This window comes from Psittacula echo (assembly GCF_963264785.1).
Source record: "Psittacula echo genome assembly, chromosome: 23".
Classification (NCBI taxonomy): domain Eukaryota; kingdom Metazoa; phylum Chordata; class Aves; order Psittaciformes; family Psittacidae; genus Psittacula; species Psittacula echo.
In genome coordinates, this window is record NC_137748.1 from 3,972,840 (window position 1) to 3,990,438 (window position 17,599).

The 17,599-nt window shown below is 62.7% G+C and overlaps 1 protein-coding gene across 2 annotated transcripts; it reads right to left on the reverse strand.

Annotated features, from left to right (window-relative positions):
- Positions 1 to 3,919: 3,919 nt before the first annotated feature.
- On the reverse strand, positions 3,920 to 13,494 carry NFE2L1 (NFE2 like bZIP transcription factor 1). 2 transcript variants are annotated; one of them, XM_080633325.1, is made up of 7 exons: positions 13,417 to 13,494; positions 12,727 to 12,927; positions 11,856 to 12,367; positions 8,137 to 8,343; positions 7,676 to 7,765; positions 7,238 to 7,399; positions 3,920 to 7,015 (listed from the first exon to the last, which is right to left on the reverse strand). In XM_080633325.1, exons 3-7 carry the CDS (start codon positions 12,363 to 12,365, stop codon positions 5,684 to 5,686), a joined length of 2,301 nt encoding a protein of 766 aa, XP_080489451.1. In that variant the 5' UTR covers positions 12,366 to 12,367; positions 12,727 to 12,927; positions 13,417 to 13,494; the 3' UTR covers positions 3,920 to 5,683. The 2 variants fall into 2 exon arrangements, with proteins under 2 accessions (XP_080489451.1, XP_080489452.1); XM_080633326.1 differs by lacking the exons at positions 11,856 to 12,367; positions 12,727 to 12,927; positions 13,417 to 13,494 and adding an exon at positions 8,750 to 9,014.
- Positions 13,495 to 17,599: the final 4,105 nt, after the last annotated feature.

The window sequence follows — 17,599 nt, forward strand, 5'->3', positions numbered from 1 at the left end:
GGGAGTGCAGATGGATACTGCTTATTCTTCAAAGACCATCTCAGCAACCCACAGCCTTCTTCCCAATAGTGTTAACTCTGCATTTTTACGGCGTAGCATGTGTGTAGGTTTTTTGTTTTGTTTCCTTTCTTCTCTTGTTTCTTTTGCTATTTACTGGTGTATTGGTTCAAGGGGGGGGGGGGGCGGGATGTGGGAAATTGGTCTCTTGTTTAAGTGGGGAGGGAGGGAGGGAGGGAGGCGAGGTCTGGTAACCACGTTCCAGATCATTTCCAGCTCTTTTGTAGAACCTAAATTCAGACCAGAGAAGCAGAATAAAGGCAGGGCTGGGGGGGGGAAGAGCCCAGCGCTGGGGGCAGAGGGAGGGAGGCAGGGACACTGTGAAGGTCCAGCTCTCTGGAGCCAGGATCCTCACCCCCCCTGCAAGCAATGTGGAGAGGGAGGGATAAAGGGAATGGGGGGGGACACACTTGTGAAAATGCAAACTTGTGATTCGTATTGTCCTGCAGCAGAACTGCCACTGACACATGCATTGTATGGGGGGGGGGATTTTAACCCTTCAAAAGCCTTTCCACCCATCTTTCCATTACAAGGTGCTATTTCTCAGAACAAGGGGGGGGATGAGGGGGGAGCCTTCTACTTGTTCCTTCAGTTGCCGATAGCCAGCCCGCAGCATTGGGAACCTTCCCGTTGCAGGAGGGAGAGGGAATCAACAGCAGCACAAGCAAACAACCCAATTCCACTGTATCCCTGCCCATGGCAGGGGGTTGGAACTAGATGCCCTTATGGCCCTTTCCAACCCAAAGCACTCTGATGATGCTCTATTCTCCCATGCGGAGCGATGCTGGGAGGAGGCCGCATCCTTGGTGCTGGAGCTGGATGCGTGACCCCAAATCTTCCCGAATCCTTGGGTTTCGTTCTTGTTTTGTCCTTTTTTTTTGGCAATCAGATGGATTACGGATCCATATCTATTTAATGGCCGGAGTCCTGAGCCCCACCAGGCTCCCGGCACCTCCTGGGGTGGGGGGGGGTGGGTATGTATCTAGACTTGCCTTGTACAAACCTTTTCTAAGAGCATGTGTTTAGGTTTCGTGAAGCTGTTGTTGAACTGTAAAAGTCCGTGTTTGGAGTTGAAGCTCATCCCAAGCTCTGTTGGGTTGGGGGGGGGGGGGGGTTGGGGTTTTTTTGGTTGATTTTTGGGGGGTTTTTTTGGTTGTTTTTGGTTTATTTTTTGGTCTCAATAAAATTTTAGATTTATAATCCTGATTTTTCTCTTCTCTACCAGCTCTTTGTGCATGCCATGAGTGAGGAGGTGTAGAGCAGGCACGCAGGGATGTGGCTGCGGCTCCCGCCGAGCAGGGGGAGCGCTGGTGCAGCCCAGGGCAGCCGCTGGCTCCCGATTGCAGCCGGAGCCTCGCAGCAGCTGATCCCAGGTTCTGGTTTATGTTGGCTTCCATCGGGAGAAGAGAAGTGCCCTAGAGGTTAGTGGATAGAGGCCAGAGCCCAGTCTCACCCATGGAGACAAGAGGATGAGTCGGGACCTCCTTTGACGCGCGTGTTCCTTAGCCAGGACCCGGCAGCAGAGGTGGGGTAAGTGACCTTCACTTCCATTCTCAGCCCAACTTGGTGCTTAGGGATGGGTTTCTAAAGCTCTGGCAGTGCTTCTGGTGGCTGGTTGGGTGAAGGTGGTCTCCCCTTTTGTTCCTGGTGTGGACTTGTCCTCCTGTGCAGTTGTCTGGAGAGCAGAGAGGGCCAAAGCATCCCTGAGAGGAGGATCCCGGCTCCTGCCCCAGGGGTTCCTGGCATTCCCAGGGAGCAGGATGGAGCAGGGAGGCTTTGGAGGTGGTGAGAGCTGAGCAGGGGCTCCACCAGCCCCTCATTGGCCCCTCACGGCTGCAAAACCATGCAGCCCCTTGGAATCCAGGTCATTTGCAGCCGCTCAGCCTATCCCAAGCGGGACGGTGAAATCTCTGCCCTGCCCCAGCAGAGGCAGCAATTAAACCTGTATTAATCACTGCATGGAGAAGGGGAACGGCCACTTAATTGAGGCAGGGAAGGCTGCAGCTCCCCGGGGAGGCGCGGGGCCATCGATTGCAGCAGGTAGCTGGAGGATGCTCATTGCTGCAGCCCCGGGGTGGGCCTGTGGTCATACTGAGTGGGGGGGGCTCACGTGAGCTACAGGCAGGCTCCAGATCCCGGGATACGGATCTGTGGCACCATGGGAGCGGGATGCATCACCTCCTGAGGGACAGGCCCTGGAAGATCATGTCCTGACCCTTGTGACGTGCGGAGTGCTCCGGGCTGAGCCTGAAGTGGGGCAGGAAGGGGCAGGGGCAGCTCCTCCATCCCCAGCAGATGCTGAGGGCTCAGGCAGCAGCAGGACCATGGTTCAAAGGGCCCTGATGGTGCATGAATGCTTCCTGCTTGCACTTGGTGCCAGGTTGGCAGCAGTGACAGCGCTGGGGCTGTGACCTCCTCACGTTGTCACCTTTCTACCACCATTCTAAAGCACCCCTGGAGGAGTATCTGCAGTAAGAACCCCCCCAAGCCCAGGGGGAGAGGCAGGAAGCACTGCAGAGGATGGATTTTGATGCTTCGTGTTCCCCTTGCCTGAGCTGTTGCCATGTGTGGAGCTGGGCTGGGCTCAGCACCAGCAGCAGGCATGGATGGACTCTTCCAGTCCCACAAGGAGAGGTTTAATCCTCAGGAAAAGGACATTGACCTCATCGGAACCTTGGTGGAAGGCAATTGGGGAACTTTTGCTTCCTGTTCTGGCTGTGCCTGACCCAGGGAGGTGCCTGATGCTGGTGGGCACAAAGCTTTGGTGCCGTGTCTCACCCAGACACCCCAGCTTTTATTGCCAGGCTCTAGTGAATGCTCAGGACCTGCTCCATAATCATGCCACGAGATGGAAAACCCACAACACCTGCACCAGCCATGCAGGAAGGTGGTGGGTATGAAAGCCTTAGAGAAAGGCATCTCTAACTAAAGCATATCCAGTGCTGGTGGGGTGCAGAGGCAGCCGGCAGCCATCCCGAGCTGCTGCCTGGCACTGCAGTGATTCAGCACCAACCCAAGGTCTCGCTGGTGCCGCAGCTCTTCCCAGGAGCAGTTTTCCAGCCCCACTCGGTTCATCCAAGCTGTGCTCGGTGTGGTCTGCAGGGCCTGGGCTCCTGCCTGACCCCCTCCTCCCGCGCTGCAGAGTCTGGGCCTGCCCTTGAGCCTGGCTGGATGTGAACCCAGCTCTGCCAAGGGAATGGGGCTGGGACCAAGGGCTGGAGGCAGCCCTGGGCTCGCAGCCAGAGCTTCCCACCAGCACCAGCCTGGCAGTGCCCCTCCGATGGCTCTGCTGCAGGATGAGGTGCTCCAAACCCGCATCCCTCGGCGCAGGGATGGGTGAAGGGCTGGGGCTCCTCTGCCCGCGATGGGGCAGGAGCCAACCTGCAGAACCCCATATAAATACACTGGTGATGGAACAGCCCCTGGCTCTGGAACCAGCGCTGTGACGTGCAGTGGATGGAGCTCCAACAGAGAGGTTTGAGCTGCGTTGGTGTTTGAACACCCAACAGGACCCAGTGCTCAGCTCAAGGAGGAGGACGAGGCTGCACCAAGGCAGCTCTGACCTGCAGGGACCAGCATCAAGCCCCACAGGCCTTTGAGCAGCAGCAGCGTTGCTGGCTTCAGCTCCAGGACCCACAACTGGCTCCCTGCACTGCGGGTTCAACCAGGACCACACTTCTCCAAGGGCTGCTTTGGGAAGATGCTGATGGGAGGGAAGGAAGGAAGGGACCCTCCAAGCCGGTACCTACAGGCCAGGACGACAGCAACGCCCTGGAGCTACCATGGAGGAGAAGGACCTGCAGGAGGAGGCCGGTTGCTTTCTCTTTGAAGGCAACGAAGAAGAAAACCACGAAGCAAACGCTTGTACAGTGAATAAGCCGGTTTATTTTCGTCCTGTGCTCACACAATCTCTCCTCGGTCCCTGACAGGTCACAGAGCACTCAAAAGAAGAGTTTCTAAGAGGAAAAATAACTTAAAACATCCACGCAGGGCTCCCTTCCAACCTCCCCGCACCCACAGCTCCACCTCTTGTGCTTCAGCTCGTGCCCAAGTCCAGCCCCTGAATCTCAAGGAGTGCTCCCGGGGCTGCAGCAAGCGCATCCCCACAGCCCCCCCCGAGATCCAACCACCTTCCCCATGGCCACGCCAGGCCTCTCTCCTGCCTGCACCGGGGTTCCTTCCCTTGCGTTCCCAGCCCGAGTCCTCCCTCAGCCCGACCCGCACGCACAGGACTGGCTTGGCAAAGCCTTTCTCTTGTGTTTGGAAGCTTGGTTTTTGTCGGTTGCTGGTAAAGTCGGTTCGCTCCCAGCTGTGCTCTACTGGAAATACAGCTTCAGAGGATCGCCTCCGTGGCGGAGACGGACAGTGATCAAGGCACTACCCCCACCCCCCTCCTGAAAACAAAGGAAGTCAGACCAACACCTAGGGACAGAAGAGAATCCTATAATGTGATCACACGGTTACACGGAGTCTTTCGTTATGGCAAGGAGAACATTGAGCAGCTCTGAACGTTTGGGCTTCTCCCTTTTTCTGTTTCTTTTACTCAACACAAGCACTCAAGACCCTATAGGGAAAACCAGGGCTGAAGCCCCAAGAAATCAAAGCGCGGTTACGGAACAGGAATCCTAACGGCTGTCTCTAAGGTCTATGAGTGACGAGCCCACGGCTTGGGGGACGGGGAGGGGTTAAACCCTTTTCTCCCCTTGTGCTGTGCGTTGCCGGGGGGGGGCCCCAAGGACCCCCCCTCCCTTCTCGCCCAGCTCCCGGCCCTCGGATGGGAGACGACAGCGTTTGCATGCAGGCTGCTGCGTGTGCCGGCCCAGCACGGCGCTGGCGCGGCGGCAGTGACATGCTCTGAGTGCGGTGATGGGGGGGACCCGGAGCTCAGCGGTTCTGTTACCCCTCTTCTCCAGTGCCCCCCTTCCCGAAAGCCCTCCGCAGCTCCTCCGCACGTACCCGGTTCTCCCTGTGAGCTTCCTCAAGCCTGGCAAGGGTTAATGGAAGTCACAGCACGCGTGTTGCCATGTGCGCACCGGTCTGCTCTAGGAAGGGATGCTGGGTAAATCTGGAATTCAGTCGGATCGAGTCACACACACCGATGGCAAAAACGGGGCGAGGGAAAGGAAAAAAAAAAGAACCAAAAACGAAAAAAAAATAGGGAAAATAAAATAGGGAAAAAGAAAAATAATAATAAACCAACTACCTGAAATCACAGAACTTTGGAAGTTCAGAAAATGTCTCTCCTATCACTTGGTTTAAGTTCATTTGCTTAAATCTCTTTTTTGTTTCTCTTATTTAAAGCCAGTTCCTAACAGTAGTTTGTTTATCCGCCTCTGCCAAGCCCACCGCCAGTGCTGCCAGCTCGTGTCCTGCGCTCAAAGGATTCCAGGGATGTGGAATTCCGGCGGCGGGCAGCCCCCAGCGCTCCGCCTGCAGGTCCCGCAGTGTCTCCGGCCGGCAGCAGTCACCTTTACTCGTGTGGGTTGGGTTGGTGTGGGTTGTGGTTTTGAGAAGATAGCATCGGATAAGAAGGCATTGAAAGTTCCTCTAAGTACTTCCAGGCTCAGCCCTTCTCCAGTTCTCCCGGTTGAACGAGTGTCCCGCTCCTCCCGCGGCGCCCATCCCCTCACTTCCTCCGGTCCTTCTGTTTGCGGTCCTGGCGCCGCGCCGGCTGCTCGGCCGCGGCGCGCGGGATCAGGAGCACGCTGCCGTCGGTGCCGTACTGCAGCGCGTACTGGCTGGGCGAGTAGGGCTGCCCGTTCTCATCCCGCAGGCGGCCAAACACCTCCTGGTAAAGGTTCTGCACCTTCTGCTTCATCTGGCGGATGGATTTCAGGAATTCCACTTTCTCCCTGAGCAGTTTGGACTTATCCCGTTGCAAGTCCTCCACGTCCCGTTCCAAGTTGAGGATGGTGTCCAGCTTCCTCTTGCGGCAGTTCTGCGCAGCCATCTTGTTCTTGCCTCGCCTCCTGATGTCGCGGATGAGGCTGAGCTGAGCCTCGCTGAGCTGGTACTTGGAGAGGAGCTCGTTGAACTCCTCCACGGGCAGGTTGATGATCTTGTCGTTGGTGAAAGGGATCTTCATGGCGCGGGCTCGATGCTCGTCCCTGCTCATCTGCTTGTCCAGGAACTCGGACGGCTTCTCCTTGCTGCTCTTCTTGCCGGCGCTGGGCAGTTTGGGCTCCTCGGGATCCAGGGCCCCCGGTGCCATGTTGTAGGTGTGGTTGTGGCCAACGTGCTCCAGGTAAGGCAGGTAGTGGAGCTGCGTCGGGTCCTGGTAGCTCATGCGGCAGAACTTGCTGTACTCTGGCTGGTATCCAACCGCCCCTTCCGCTTCTTCAAAGTCCACGTTTTCAGAGTCGGAGCTGTAGCCGACGGCTCCTTCCTCGGAAAACGAGGAGGAGGAAGAGGACGAGGAGGAAGAAGAGGAGGAGGAGGAGGAGGAGGCTTCGGAGCTGCTCAGAGAAGCAGGACTGTGGCCAGAATCCAGAGAAAGACCTGAGTCGGAATCAAACTCCTCTTCCAGCTGCGAGGCCTGCACTGGGTTGAAGCCCTCCTCGATGGCCAAGTCCATCAGGCTGATCTCGTCCAGCATGGCTTCATCCAGGAGCCCCCCCAGCGGGTCGGGCAGCTCGGGGGCCGCGGTCTCATTGACGGTGCCATTGAGCTGCGGGGGGAAGAAGATGCCGCTCAGGTTGGTGGAGCCGAAGGTGGTGTTGAGGCCGGTGGAGTTGTCCGGCGCCAGCTGGAGCAGGGCCGAGCCGCCGGCCATGGAGGGGCTTTCGATCTCTGAGCTGAAGAGGGAGAAGTCCTGCGAGCAGCTACCCAGGGAGGCCTGATGCAGGCTGACGTTCTGGTTGATGGGAGTGTTGGGGGCGAGGCTGTAGTTGGAGGCCAGCAGGTCCCCGCTCGTGCCGTTGTACAGGGGCTCAGCGGTCGTGGTGTTCACTTCCATCGCCTGCAAGAGACACGAGACAGGGCGGTGAAGGCGCCGCGCTCCTGCGGCGCGCCAAAGGCAGGGCGATGCTTCTGGAGCTGCCAAATGAGCCCAATCCTGCGGGATTGGCTGCGGGAAGGGGAATCCAGCCCCACGCACACAATGTCACCGCACAGGTTGAGACAAGACCCAAAGTACCACAGCCCAATGGTGCAGCATCGAGCGGCCGCCCCATGAGCTCACCTGCATCTCCATGATGGACATGAGGTCCTGCCACTGCTGCTCCAGGTCGAAGGGCGACTCGGCCTCGGTGAGCAGGGGGGGGAGCAGGCCGGGCTGGCCGCCCGCGGGCCGGCTCTCGCCGGGCACGGCTTCGCTCAGGGTGGACACATCCGCAGCTGGAAACTGAACCCCATGAGGCAAGAGTCAGGCCATGGCCGGGGGGGAGGCAGCGATCCCAAACCCCCCTTCACCCCTCCACGTGGGCAATCAGCTCCCCTTTGTTCAGAGCCAACTGGGTGCCGTTATTCCTCTCTGAACTAATGAGAAGCAAGGCCAGAGATGTTTAAGTGTGACCTGCCTGGAGCCTCCCCTAAGCAGGCGTAACCCCATTGACTGCTGGTTCTGCGGTCTGCATTAAGGGATCCAGGAGGAGCTCAGGACATCGCCGCATCCACTCACCTCCGAATTGTCCCCGAACGGGAAGGTGGCCTCCAGCAGCCTAAGGCACTCCTCCAGGGACAGCGCTGTCTGATCCTCCGCACCGGGCACCTGCGTGTAACACAGTGGCAGCCCCAGGATCAGGGAGGTGATGGTGATGATGATGAGCAAGGAGCTCCTTCCAGCAGGGCTTTATTACAGCGCATCCAAAAAGAGCCAGAGGCCCCACCCAGTGGCTCCATCCTCCTGCTCTGGAGAGCGTCAGAGTGGAGCAGGGAATCGCTGCTCCCCTCCCGCCAGCGCAAGGACTCGGCTCTGCCACAAGGACCCGGCGCCCTCACCCTCCCTGCGGACAGGGCCATGCCCACGACCTGCTCCTTTCCCCCCCAAGCAAAGCCCTGCTCCTGCAGCTCCTTCCACCCTTCCCATCGGAAGGCAGAGCCCCCCCCGCTGGCCCCAGGGACCCGGCTGCGGGGCGTTACCTGCGCAGGGAACCTCTCCCCGGTCTCCCCATCAACTAGGAGGTTCCTGGCCAGGACCTCTCTCCTCCAGCCGTCCCCGCGCTCCCTCCCATCGCTCAGCTCTTTGTCCACTTCGCTCTCCTTCTGCCGGTGGCTGTAGTCGAACACCTCTCTCCCGGCGCCCAGATCGATGTCCTGTCTCCACAGGATGTCAATCAAATCGATGTCCTGCAAGACAACCGCCAGCCCTTCAACCCCGGCCGGGAGCCCCCCCCACTTCGCCTCCCGGGGGTCCCCACCGCGGCTCTGCGGGCTCCGCATGGCTCCCCCCCCCCCCCCCTTCCCCGCCCCACCGCCCATGGACACCCGGTTGGGCCCGCCCGGGCCCCGCCGCGGCGGGGGCTGCACCGGGGCCGCCTCGCATCCGCCCGTGGAGCCATCCCGGCCATTTGCATAAGGGGTGGGGTGCGCGGCAGGAAAATCCCCGCATTCCCACCCACCTGATGCAACCCCGGCACCACCGGCACCGGCCGCAGTGTGCGACCCCCCCCCCCCGCCGCCGCACCGGGCACCGCCAGCACCGGGGATGGAGCCACCACCACCCCCCCCCCCATAGCTCGGAGCCCCCCGGTACCTTTCTCATGTCCCCAGCTGCCGCCCGGGCCGCGGCTCGCACCGATCATGGTCCCCGGGGGAGCAGCGGGGGCAGGCGGCGGCGGGAGGCGGCGGCGCTCATGGCCGGCCCGGGGCGGCCGCGGGAGCTCGGCTCGGCGGGGCTGGGGCTGGGCTTGGGCCGCTCCGCCCGCGCTGCGGCGCCGTCCCGGGCCCTGCGCTGACCGGTACCGGGCCCGGTCCCGCCGCCCTGCCCGGGCCGGGCTGCGGCGCGCCCCGCCCGCCCCTCCCCCGCCGTTACCTTGGCTGCGGCGGCCGCCAAGCCACGCCCACCCGCCCGCCACGCCACGCCCCTTCTCCACCAATGAGCCGCCAAGACACGCCCCGCGCGCAAGCCGCCGCCAATCCACGCCACCAGGGGACCACCGCCCTGACCAATCCCGAACCACGGGGGCTGACGCTTCAGCCAATCAGCGCCCGCGCGGCGCACAGCCCTGGCGCTGCGGAGCCACCGCCCCCCCCCCGCCCCGGGCCCGGCCTCGCCCTGCGCAGCACCGGGGGGGGGGGGGGGGGGGGCACCTCCGGGCTCGGAGGAGGGGGGAAAACGGGGGTGACCTTGAACCCCCCCCGGAGCCCCCCTGCACCGGGGAGCCCCCCCCCGCCACCGGGACCGAGCCCAAGTGTAAGGAGATCCCCGCCCGGCTGCGGCGGGGGGGGGCCGAGCACCAGCGGCTCATCACATGACCGCCGGTATTTATATCCCGGTGGTGTGGAGCCGGCCCCGGGAACCGGAGCATCCCCCCCCCCCCGGCCCTCCCCGCCCCCAATGCTGCAGATGGAAGCGCCCGGGATCGCACCGGCCCTTGGATGAGGAGCAAATCCGGGATGGAGATGCAATGACCCCCATTCTGCCTCTTTGGGATGCTCCCGTGGTGCCCAGGCAGTGGTTAGATTGATCATGGAATAACTGGAGTGACAATAGAATAGTTAGATTGATAATGGAATAATCAGATTTATAATGGAATAATTAGATTGATATTAGAATAATCAGATTTATAATGGAATAATCAGATTGATATTAGATCAATAATAGAATAATTAGATTGATAATTTTTAACTTATCCCTAATAAACAGGGATATTCCCCCAGCAAGGTCGTGCCAGGCCCAGGTGAGCCGCAATATTATAAGCACGGGGAAAAAAGTCATGGAAAAATGGAATCCCCAAGCCCAAAGCTGCACCTCATCAGCAGCAGCATCATCCAGCACCTAAGAAAGGAGAGGGGAAACAGGCCCTGCAGGTGTCCCTGGAGGCTGCAGATGGCAGAGCTCACATGGTATTCCCGTTGGGAAGGATGGGAGCTGCTCGGGATGAAGACACCCCAATAACCACAGAGAAGCCCGCTGGGGGATGCTCGGAGCCAAGCGCTTTGGAATGTCACACCGCATCCCAAGGGCAACGTGCCATGGGGTGGGAGCACGAGGACAAGGGGATGTCCTGGTGCTGGTGCCTGGTGCTGTGCCCCTGGCAGCGCCTCAACAACAGCCTCCCTGCTGGTCCCAGCCAGGGATATGGGGGGAAAAAGGAGATGGAACACAGAGGAGGAGCATGGAAGCCTCAGCACCGGGAATGGAGAAGGTGCAGACACAGACCCACACCCTGCAGCACTGGGCTGTGTTTGCAGAGACCGATGGACTGGTTGGGATTGGGAGGATCCTTAAAGCTCCTCCAGCTCCAACCCCTGCCACAGGCAGGGACACCTTCCACTGGAGCAGCTTGCTCCAAGCCACTGTGTCCAACCTGGCCTTGAACACTGCCAGGGATGGGGCAGCCACAGCTTCTCTGGGCACCCTGTGCCAGCGCCTCAGCACCCTCACAGGGAAGAGCTTCTGCCTAAGAGCTCATCTCAGTCTCCCCTCTGGCAGGTTCAAGCCATTCCCCTTGGCCTGTCCCCACAGGCCCTTGTTCCAAGCCCCTCTCCAGGTTTCCTGCAGCCCCTTTAGGCACTGGAGCTGCTCTAAGGTCTCCCCTTCAGGAGCCTTCTCTTCTCCAGGCTGCCCCAGCCCAGCTCTCCCAGCCTGGCTCCAGAGTAGAGCAAGAACAGCAATCATTTAACATGGAAACAAGGAGGCCTTTGGAAACCAGCAGCATTCCCAGCCTCAGACCCACGGCCTCCTCTCCAAAACCTGATCCCAGCTTCCCCATGCTCCAAGGACCTGATGCCATCAACCAAGACCACCGGGTTGGGGACGGACAGCAGGGTCGTCCATGCAGGACCTCAACAAGGCATTTCCCAAGCCAGGGAATCACCTCTCTCAATTACCAGGGAACACGGGAACCTTTGCCTTGGGGCCTGCAGCCCCCCAAGCCATCTCCCCTCACTGACAGCCCCAAGGTCGATGGCCGCACACCCACAGCGGGGTTTGATGGAATGGGATACCCGAGGCTTCATCCCCGCTCCCTACGACGCTCACCCCTCAAAACCAGCCCTGTTCACACAGGAGCCCTGTGCCCGAGCGCAACCGGCCCCTCAATGCAGGGGAGCAGGGGGAGCGCATCTGGAGCTCAAGACAAAGAGAACGGTGCCAGGAAGGGACAAGAGCAGCAGGTCCCGGGGCCCAGGCCTGCCCCACGAGGCTGTGCTCAGGCAGGGGAGGTTCTAACCCAAGCCAGGAAGCGCTTTGCAGTTCACCTCTCCCCACCCACGTGTGATGAAAGCCCAGCCATCGACACGGGCGCTGGAGGAGCTCCAGCACCCAGGAACCCAACCGCCCGCCCGGCCCCGGGAGGAGCTGTTACCCAACGCCCCTGTTTATTTCCCAGCCTTGTTCCGTCGCTTTCGCAACACAAAGCCACGTGCAGAGGGTGAAACGCTGGCCCCGACCCTTTCCCCTCCTTTCGCTATTGCTTTCAGGCCGAGGATAGGAGAAACAACAAGGAAAACCCACCCCACGTGTACCCCTGGCGCCCTTAAATGCATCCTAATGGAGCATCCATGCCATTCCCGAGTGAGGACCCGCTGTTCCCAAGCACTAAGCCCAACGTGCATCACGCTGCTTGCTCAGGTGGGTACCAAAGGGCAACACCACCACCCCCCCCCACCCAGCAGCCATAGAGGCTCCTGCCTACCTCTTTGGTCAGGTTGCCATTCACAGGGGCAGCCACCGCTCCCAGATCTTCCAGCTCTTCCCCAAAGCCTTGCTCAGCTCCGCTCTCCCTCACCCCGGCATCGGGGCTGCTCCCATCCTGGAGGCCGCTGCCGTTCTCTAGGGCGATGCCGGCGCTGGGCTGAGCACCAGCCACGGAGCTCTCGGCGTCTCTGTGCACCAACCAGGCACTGACTTCGGTGGTGGGCACCTGAAACCTGTCCAGGGCCCTCACCTGGTTGAGCAGCCGGCGGGCGGTGAAGTAATAGTCCAGGTCTACGCTCTTTGGGTGGATGCCATAACCGTCCAAGGTGTTCCTCAGGTTGTGAAACTGGGTCTGGGTGTAAGCGGAGCTCTGGCCAAGGATGATCTCCCGGAGCGGGGGGAGCTGCGAGGTCAGGTAAGTGTCCACGTCCACGCGCACGCCGATCAAGCTGAGCAGGATGGTGAACTGGATGAGGCCTTCGGTGAAGTATTTCTTCAGAGAAAGCATTTCTGGAAGAGGAGGAGGAGGAGAAACGAACGAGAGGAAGGGTTGGGAATGACAGAAACGGCACCAAAAGCGCGGCGATGGCGGCGTTGGGTGACTGCTCCGCACAACAGGTTGGGTGGGTTGGCCTTCGCCCTGCCCCGCTTTCACACCGACAAAGTGAAGCAGCGGCTTTGGTGCTCAGGATGGGAGCTTAAAGCACAGTCAAGGCTTTGGGTTCAGGACTTTGGTTTCCATTGACACTCCTGGAGCTCGTGGAATTACGGCTCCAGAGCTCAAGCAGCACCAAACTCGGCCTCCCCCCCATCTCCTGCCCTTCTCCTCCCGTTGGATCCCACAGGTACAAGAGGATCCGGTCACTTACTGCCCAAACCCTCCACATCCAGCGGCTCCCCGCAGCCCCCCGGCTCCCCCCTGCTCCAGGACGGGGGCTGCTCCCTCCTCCGCCTGCTCCTTTGTCCCTTCTCCTCCCCGCAGCTCCTTGAAGGCGCCGGTTACGAGCCAAAGGTCCCGCTCATGGAAGCTCCAAACCCTGCTCCGCTCCCGGCTGCGGTTTCATCAGCAGCTGAAACGTAACCGGAGAGCGCACCCGGTAACGCACCGCGGAGGAGGCGGCTCCCTCCCTCCGCGCCCGGACCCCGGCTCACGGCGGGGGCCCCGCCGCTCGCCCCATTGTCCACGCTTCCCCTCCCCGCGCTATTCTTAGCCCCGCGCGTCAGCTCCCCCCCTCCCGAGGCCTCCGGCCCCGCTCCCCGCGGGGCTCCGCCACCACCGGCACCAAAACATCCCCGCGCCGCGCCCGCGCCGGGCCTGCCCCGGCCCCAACGGCCCCAGCACGGCGGCTCCGGGGGCAGCGCAGGGCCCGGTGCTGCCGAGCGGGGAGCGATGGGGGGGGTCCATGCGCCGCCTCCCTCATAGCCCCCCCCTCACCCCGAGGGCCCTTTAAGACCCCCCCCGCGCCGCCTCGTGACCCGCCCCCCCCCCGAGCGGCCCCGCAGCGCCGCCCGCCCCTGCCCCGGCCCGGCCCCGCCGCTCACCCCCCCCCCGCCGCTACCCGCTCGGCGCCGGCCGCGACCGCGCTCCCGGATCCCGGTCCCGGCCCCGCCGCCGGCCCCGCTCCCGCTCCCCGCCCTGGCCAACCACCGCCCCCTCCCGCCTCGCGCGGCGCCGCCGCCAATGGGCGCCCGCGAAAGGGAGGGCGGGAGGAAGCGGCGGACCAATGAAAGGCGGAGGAGAAGCGTTGCTCCCGCCCCCGCCGCCCTGTGGCCGGGAGGGCTGAGCTGCCAATTGGCGCACTGGGCCAATCGGTGAAGAGAACAGAGCCAGCGCGACCCGCCCCCCGTCCGGCCGCTGAGTGACAAGGCGCCTCGTCCAATAGAACGCGAAGTCTCCGCCGAGCGGCAGAGGCAACAGCCAATGAGACGACGCGCAGGGCCCTGCCGCTTGAGTGGCAGAGGAAGGCACCAATCCCCGCGAGGCAGCAGCCCCGCCCCTTCGCCCCGCAGCTGTTGCCATGGCACCCGGCGCCCCAGGCCCTCAGCGAAGGGCGAGGCCCGCGGCCGCCATGGTTCCCCCCCCCCCGCCCCGGGGACCCCGACACCGCCTCCGGGGCCTGCGGCGGGGACGCGGCTCCCCGGGCCCTGTCGGCCGCAGAGCGGCAGCGGAAGCCGCTCGCAGGCGGAAGCACTGAGTCAAGGCGGGCCCCGGGGCGCCGCCGGGCCCTGCAGTGAGTCAGTGGCGGCGCTGGAGCGCAGCCAGGGCAGGGCCTGTGCGTGCCCCCCCCTTCACTCTGCATCGCCCCTGCCCGTCGCTGGTCACGAGGGCTCGGTGACGGCTCCGGTTGGCACCGCCCTGCGCTCGGAGCTGCCAGGGAGGGGTTAATTCCATCCCCGGGAAGGGGCTCGGTGCCCCCGAGGTGCCGGTGCCTGGGGCTCACGCAGCTCGCACTGTGGGGTACCCCTGGGTCTGCCCAGCGCTTCCCGGCCTAAAGCAGCCCCGCGAGCGCCAGCTGGACTCGTGCCCCATCGCAGGGACCCACCGGTGGGGTTTGGCTTTGGGCAAGTGGATGAGGCCTCGGCTTTCAGTGCCCTTTGAGGCAGTAACTGCTGGAGCTGACCCCAACCCCACCAGGACCCAGGACCTGCCCCACGCAACGTGGAAACAACGCGCTGGGATCCCCAGGGAGAGCGGCGGCAGCGGAGGTGGCAGAACCATGGAATCATGGCGGAGACCTTCAAGCCCATCCAGTCCAACCATTGCCCAGCACTGCCAAGGCCACCCCTAACCCATGGCACTGAGGCCTCGTCTCCACGGGGTGTGAACACTTTCAGGGACGGTGCCTGCAGCCCTGCCCTGGGCAGCCTGTTCCAATGCCTGAGCACCCTCTGGGGCAGGAATTGTTCCTCAGCTCCATCCAAACCTCCCCTGGAAGCTAAAGGTGCCGCGGCAGCGGAGCCCATCCTCCTCTCTCTGTGATCATCCCAATGGGAGCTGTTCAATAAGCACGGCGCAGGGGCAGTGTTCAACCCCATCACCTCTGAGCAGCTTATTTCTACCTTTCCCTATGGATTGGGGTGGCCCAAATCGATGCCAGCACTCACAGGGCAGAGCTGGCAGGGAAGGCAGGTAGGAGGTGAGGGCAGCCAAGCAGCACCACCCCTGCCCAACCCAGGCACCCTCTTCTCTGCCCCAGCAACAAACAGGATGCCAGAGACAATAGTTCATTCCAAAGAGAACCCATGGAAAACGAGCGTGGGCTCCAGCACGCAGCAGGGTGAGGTTTCCCACCCAGGGGTGCATTCCCAACGTGGCAATGGCACCAGAGCCCCTTCATGCCATCCGCAGGGATGCTCCAGAGCATCCCCAAGCAGGAAAGGCACCGGAGCAGCCAAGAGGAGCCTGGAAGCGCCCAGATCCAGATGGAGCTTGCTTTGTCTCCCTGCCCTCCTGGAAAACAACCCGCGGTGCGGCCACGTCACCCACAACCAGCCCTGGATCCCCCGGATCCCAAGATCCCAACAAGGGGAGGAACGAGGGGCGTGGGGGTGCTGCCAGCCCCGGTGCCCACCCTCCCCCCCGCAACCCGAGCCCGGCCGCCCCTCGGGGGTTATTTTTAGTGTCCCCCCCCCGGGACCTGTTTGGCATCGCCCCCAGCTCGGGCAGGCACCGATGTGGGTGCCCGGTGCTGAGCCGGGGGGGGGGGCATGGAGCCCCTTCCCCATGGGTGAACTTGCCCCCCCAACCCCGGGGTGAGGTTCGGCTTTGGGGGGGGTCCTGTTCTCATCCAACCCCATTGACCCCCACCGGGGTTGGTCCCAAAGGGGGGGGCTGGAGATCCCCCCCCCCCCCCCACCGCTGTGTGTCCCGCACCTCGGGCCCCCCCGCGGATCCCCGTTTCCCTCCGGTACCGCGGGGAGGGGGGGACCGGGGCGGAGCGGGCCGGGGGGGGCGGGAACGGCAGCGCGGGGTGGGGGGGGACAGGGGCGACGGGGACATGGAGCTTGCGGGGCCGGTACGGCCGGGAGCGGCATCGGGACCGCGCAGCCTCCGCTGGGAACTTCGTGCGGCCTCGGCGGGATAGGGAGGAACGGGGGGGAAATGGGAAGGAAAACGTGGGAGGAGGGAACGGAGGGGAAGAAAACGGGAAAAACACGGAGGGGGAACGGGAGGGGGGAAAAGCGGGGTGGGGGGAGAGGGACAGAGGGGGAGGACCACGGGGGGAGACGGAGGAAGAGGGGAGGAATGGGAAGAGGGAAAATGTGGAAACGGAACGGGAAGGAATGGGGAGAACCAGGCCGGGGGGGGGGGGGGGGGAAGGAGCGGGGCGGGCCAAGGGAGCAGCGGGGTCCCCAATACCCGGAGCCCGGGGTGGGCTGGGGGTGGCCAGGACTGAGCCCCCCCGGCCCCCAGGAGCCCTCCCTGTACACGGTGAAGGCTTTGCTCGTCCTGGACAGCCTCGGGCAGCGCCTCCTGGCCAAGGTGAAGCCCGGTCCCCCCCTCCCCTGCCTCGGTTTCCCCCCGTTCACCCCGGCTCAGCATCAACCCCTGGTAGGCTGCGGAGGCTTGAGGGGTCCTGGATGCGACCTTGGGGGTCCTGAGGCAACCCTGGGGGTCTCGGCACATGGCTGAGCCCCTGCTCACCCGCAGTACTATGACAGCACCTTCCCCACGGCCAAGGAGCAGTTGGCTTTTGAGAGGAGCATCTTCAGGCAGAGCCAGCGGGCGGGCGGTGAGCGGAGGGGGGGCACCCGGCTGCAAAGGGGGAGGCAGCAGCATCCCGGGGGGGCTCTGACACTGCTCTGTGTGCAGGTGAAGTCGCGAGTCTGCAGGGACTCACCGTCGTGTACAGGAGCAGCGGAGACCTCTGCTTCTACGTGGTGGGGGGCAGACAGGAGAATGAGGTAGGAACCATGGACCCCCATGGCCCCAGTGACACCCAGGGCACCCCCATGGCCTCTCTGACACCTCGGTTCTCCTGCAGCTGATGCTGTTGTCTGTGCTCACCTGCCTCCTCGATGCCCTCGGCCACCTCCTGCAGTGAGTCCCTGGAGCCACTCAGCTCCAAACGCATGGGGAAACTGAGGCAGAGCATCCCCGGATGAGGGGGTCCGGCTGCCGGCACCTCACAAGGGATCACCCACAGGAAGGAGGTGGAGAAGCGCTGGCTGCTGGCTAACATGGAGGGGACGTTCCTGGTGGTGGATGAGATCGTGGACAGGGGGTGAGCTCCTGCTGGGGGGGGTGCAATGACAGGGGGTCCCCTGGGTGCTGGGATGGTGCCAAGGGGGAGCTGGGCACCCCTTTTTGCCACCAGCACTGCAGCTCTTCCTCCAGCCCAGGGGCTTTGCACAGGGAGGGGAACTGAGGCACGGGGTGGTGGAGCCCAGAGGAGCACAGCCGGGATTGGGGGATCCCGGTGGGATCGGCACCGCTTTGCTCCACAGGGTGATCCTGGAGAGTGACCCACAGCAAGTGATCCAGCGCCTGAGCCTGCGGGTGAGGGCACCCATCCCACTCCATGGCCTTCCTCTTTCCTGCCTCCTTCCTGCACCCTCCTCATCCTCTCTCCCCCCTCAGGTCCCAGAGCCAGCACCCTACGGCTTCGTCCTCTTTGACTACCTGTCAGGCAGCTCGGAGCAGAAGGGCTCAGGGAACAGCCACAAATAAGCAGCACTGATGAGGTCAAACCCTTCCCTGTCCCCAGGGGATGGGCAGGGATTGGGGTCAGGATCCCAGTG

What these genes read in the sequence shown, in the direction of transcription:
- NFE2L1 (XM_080633325.1), bottom strand. Translation starts at nt 12,365, where the DNA reads ATGCTTTCTCTGAAGAAATACTTCACCGAAGGCCTCATCCAGTTCACC. An exon ending in ATGGCAACCTGACCAAAGAG is followed by an intron (nt 8,344 to 11,855) that starts GTAGGCAGGAGC and finishes GTTGTCTTGCAG; the next exon opens with GACATCGATTTGATTGACAT. An exon ending in TGTCCATCATGGAGATGCAG is followed by an intron (nt 7,016 to 7,237) that starts GTGAGCTCATGG and finishes TGTCTCTTGCAG; the next exon opens with GCGATGGAAGTGAACACCAC.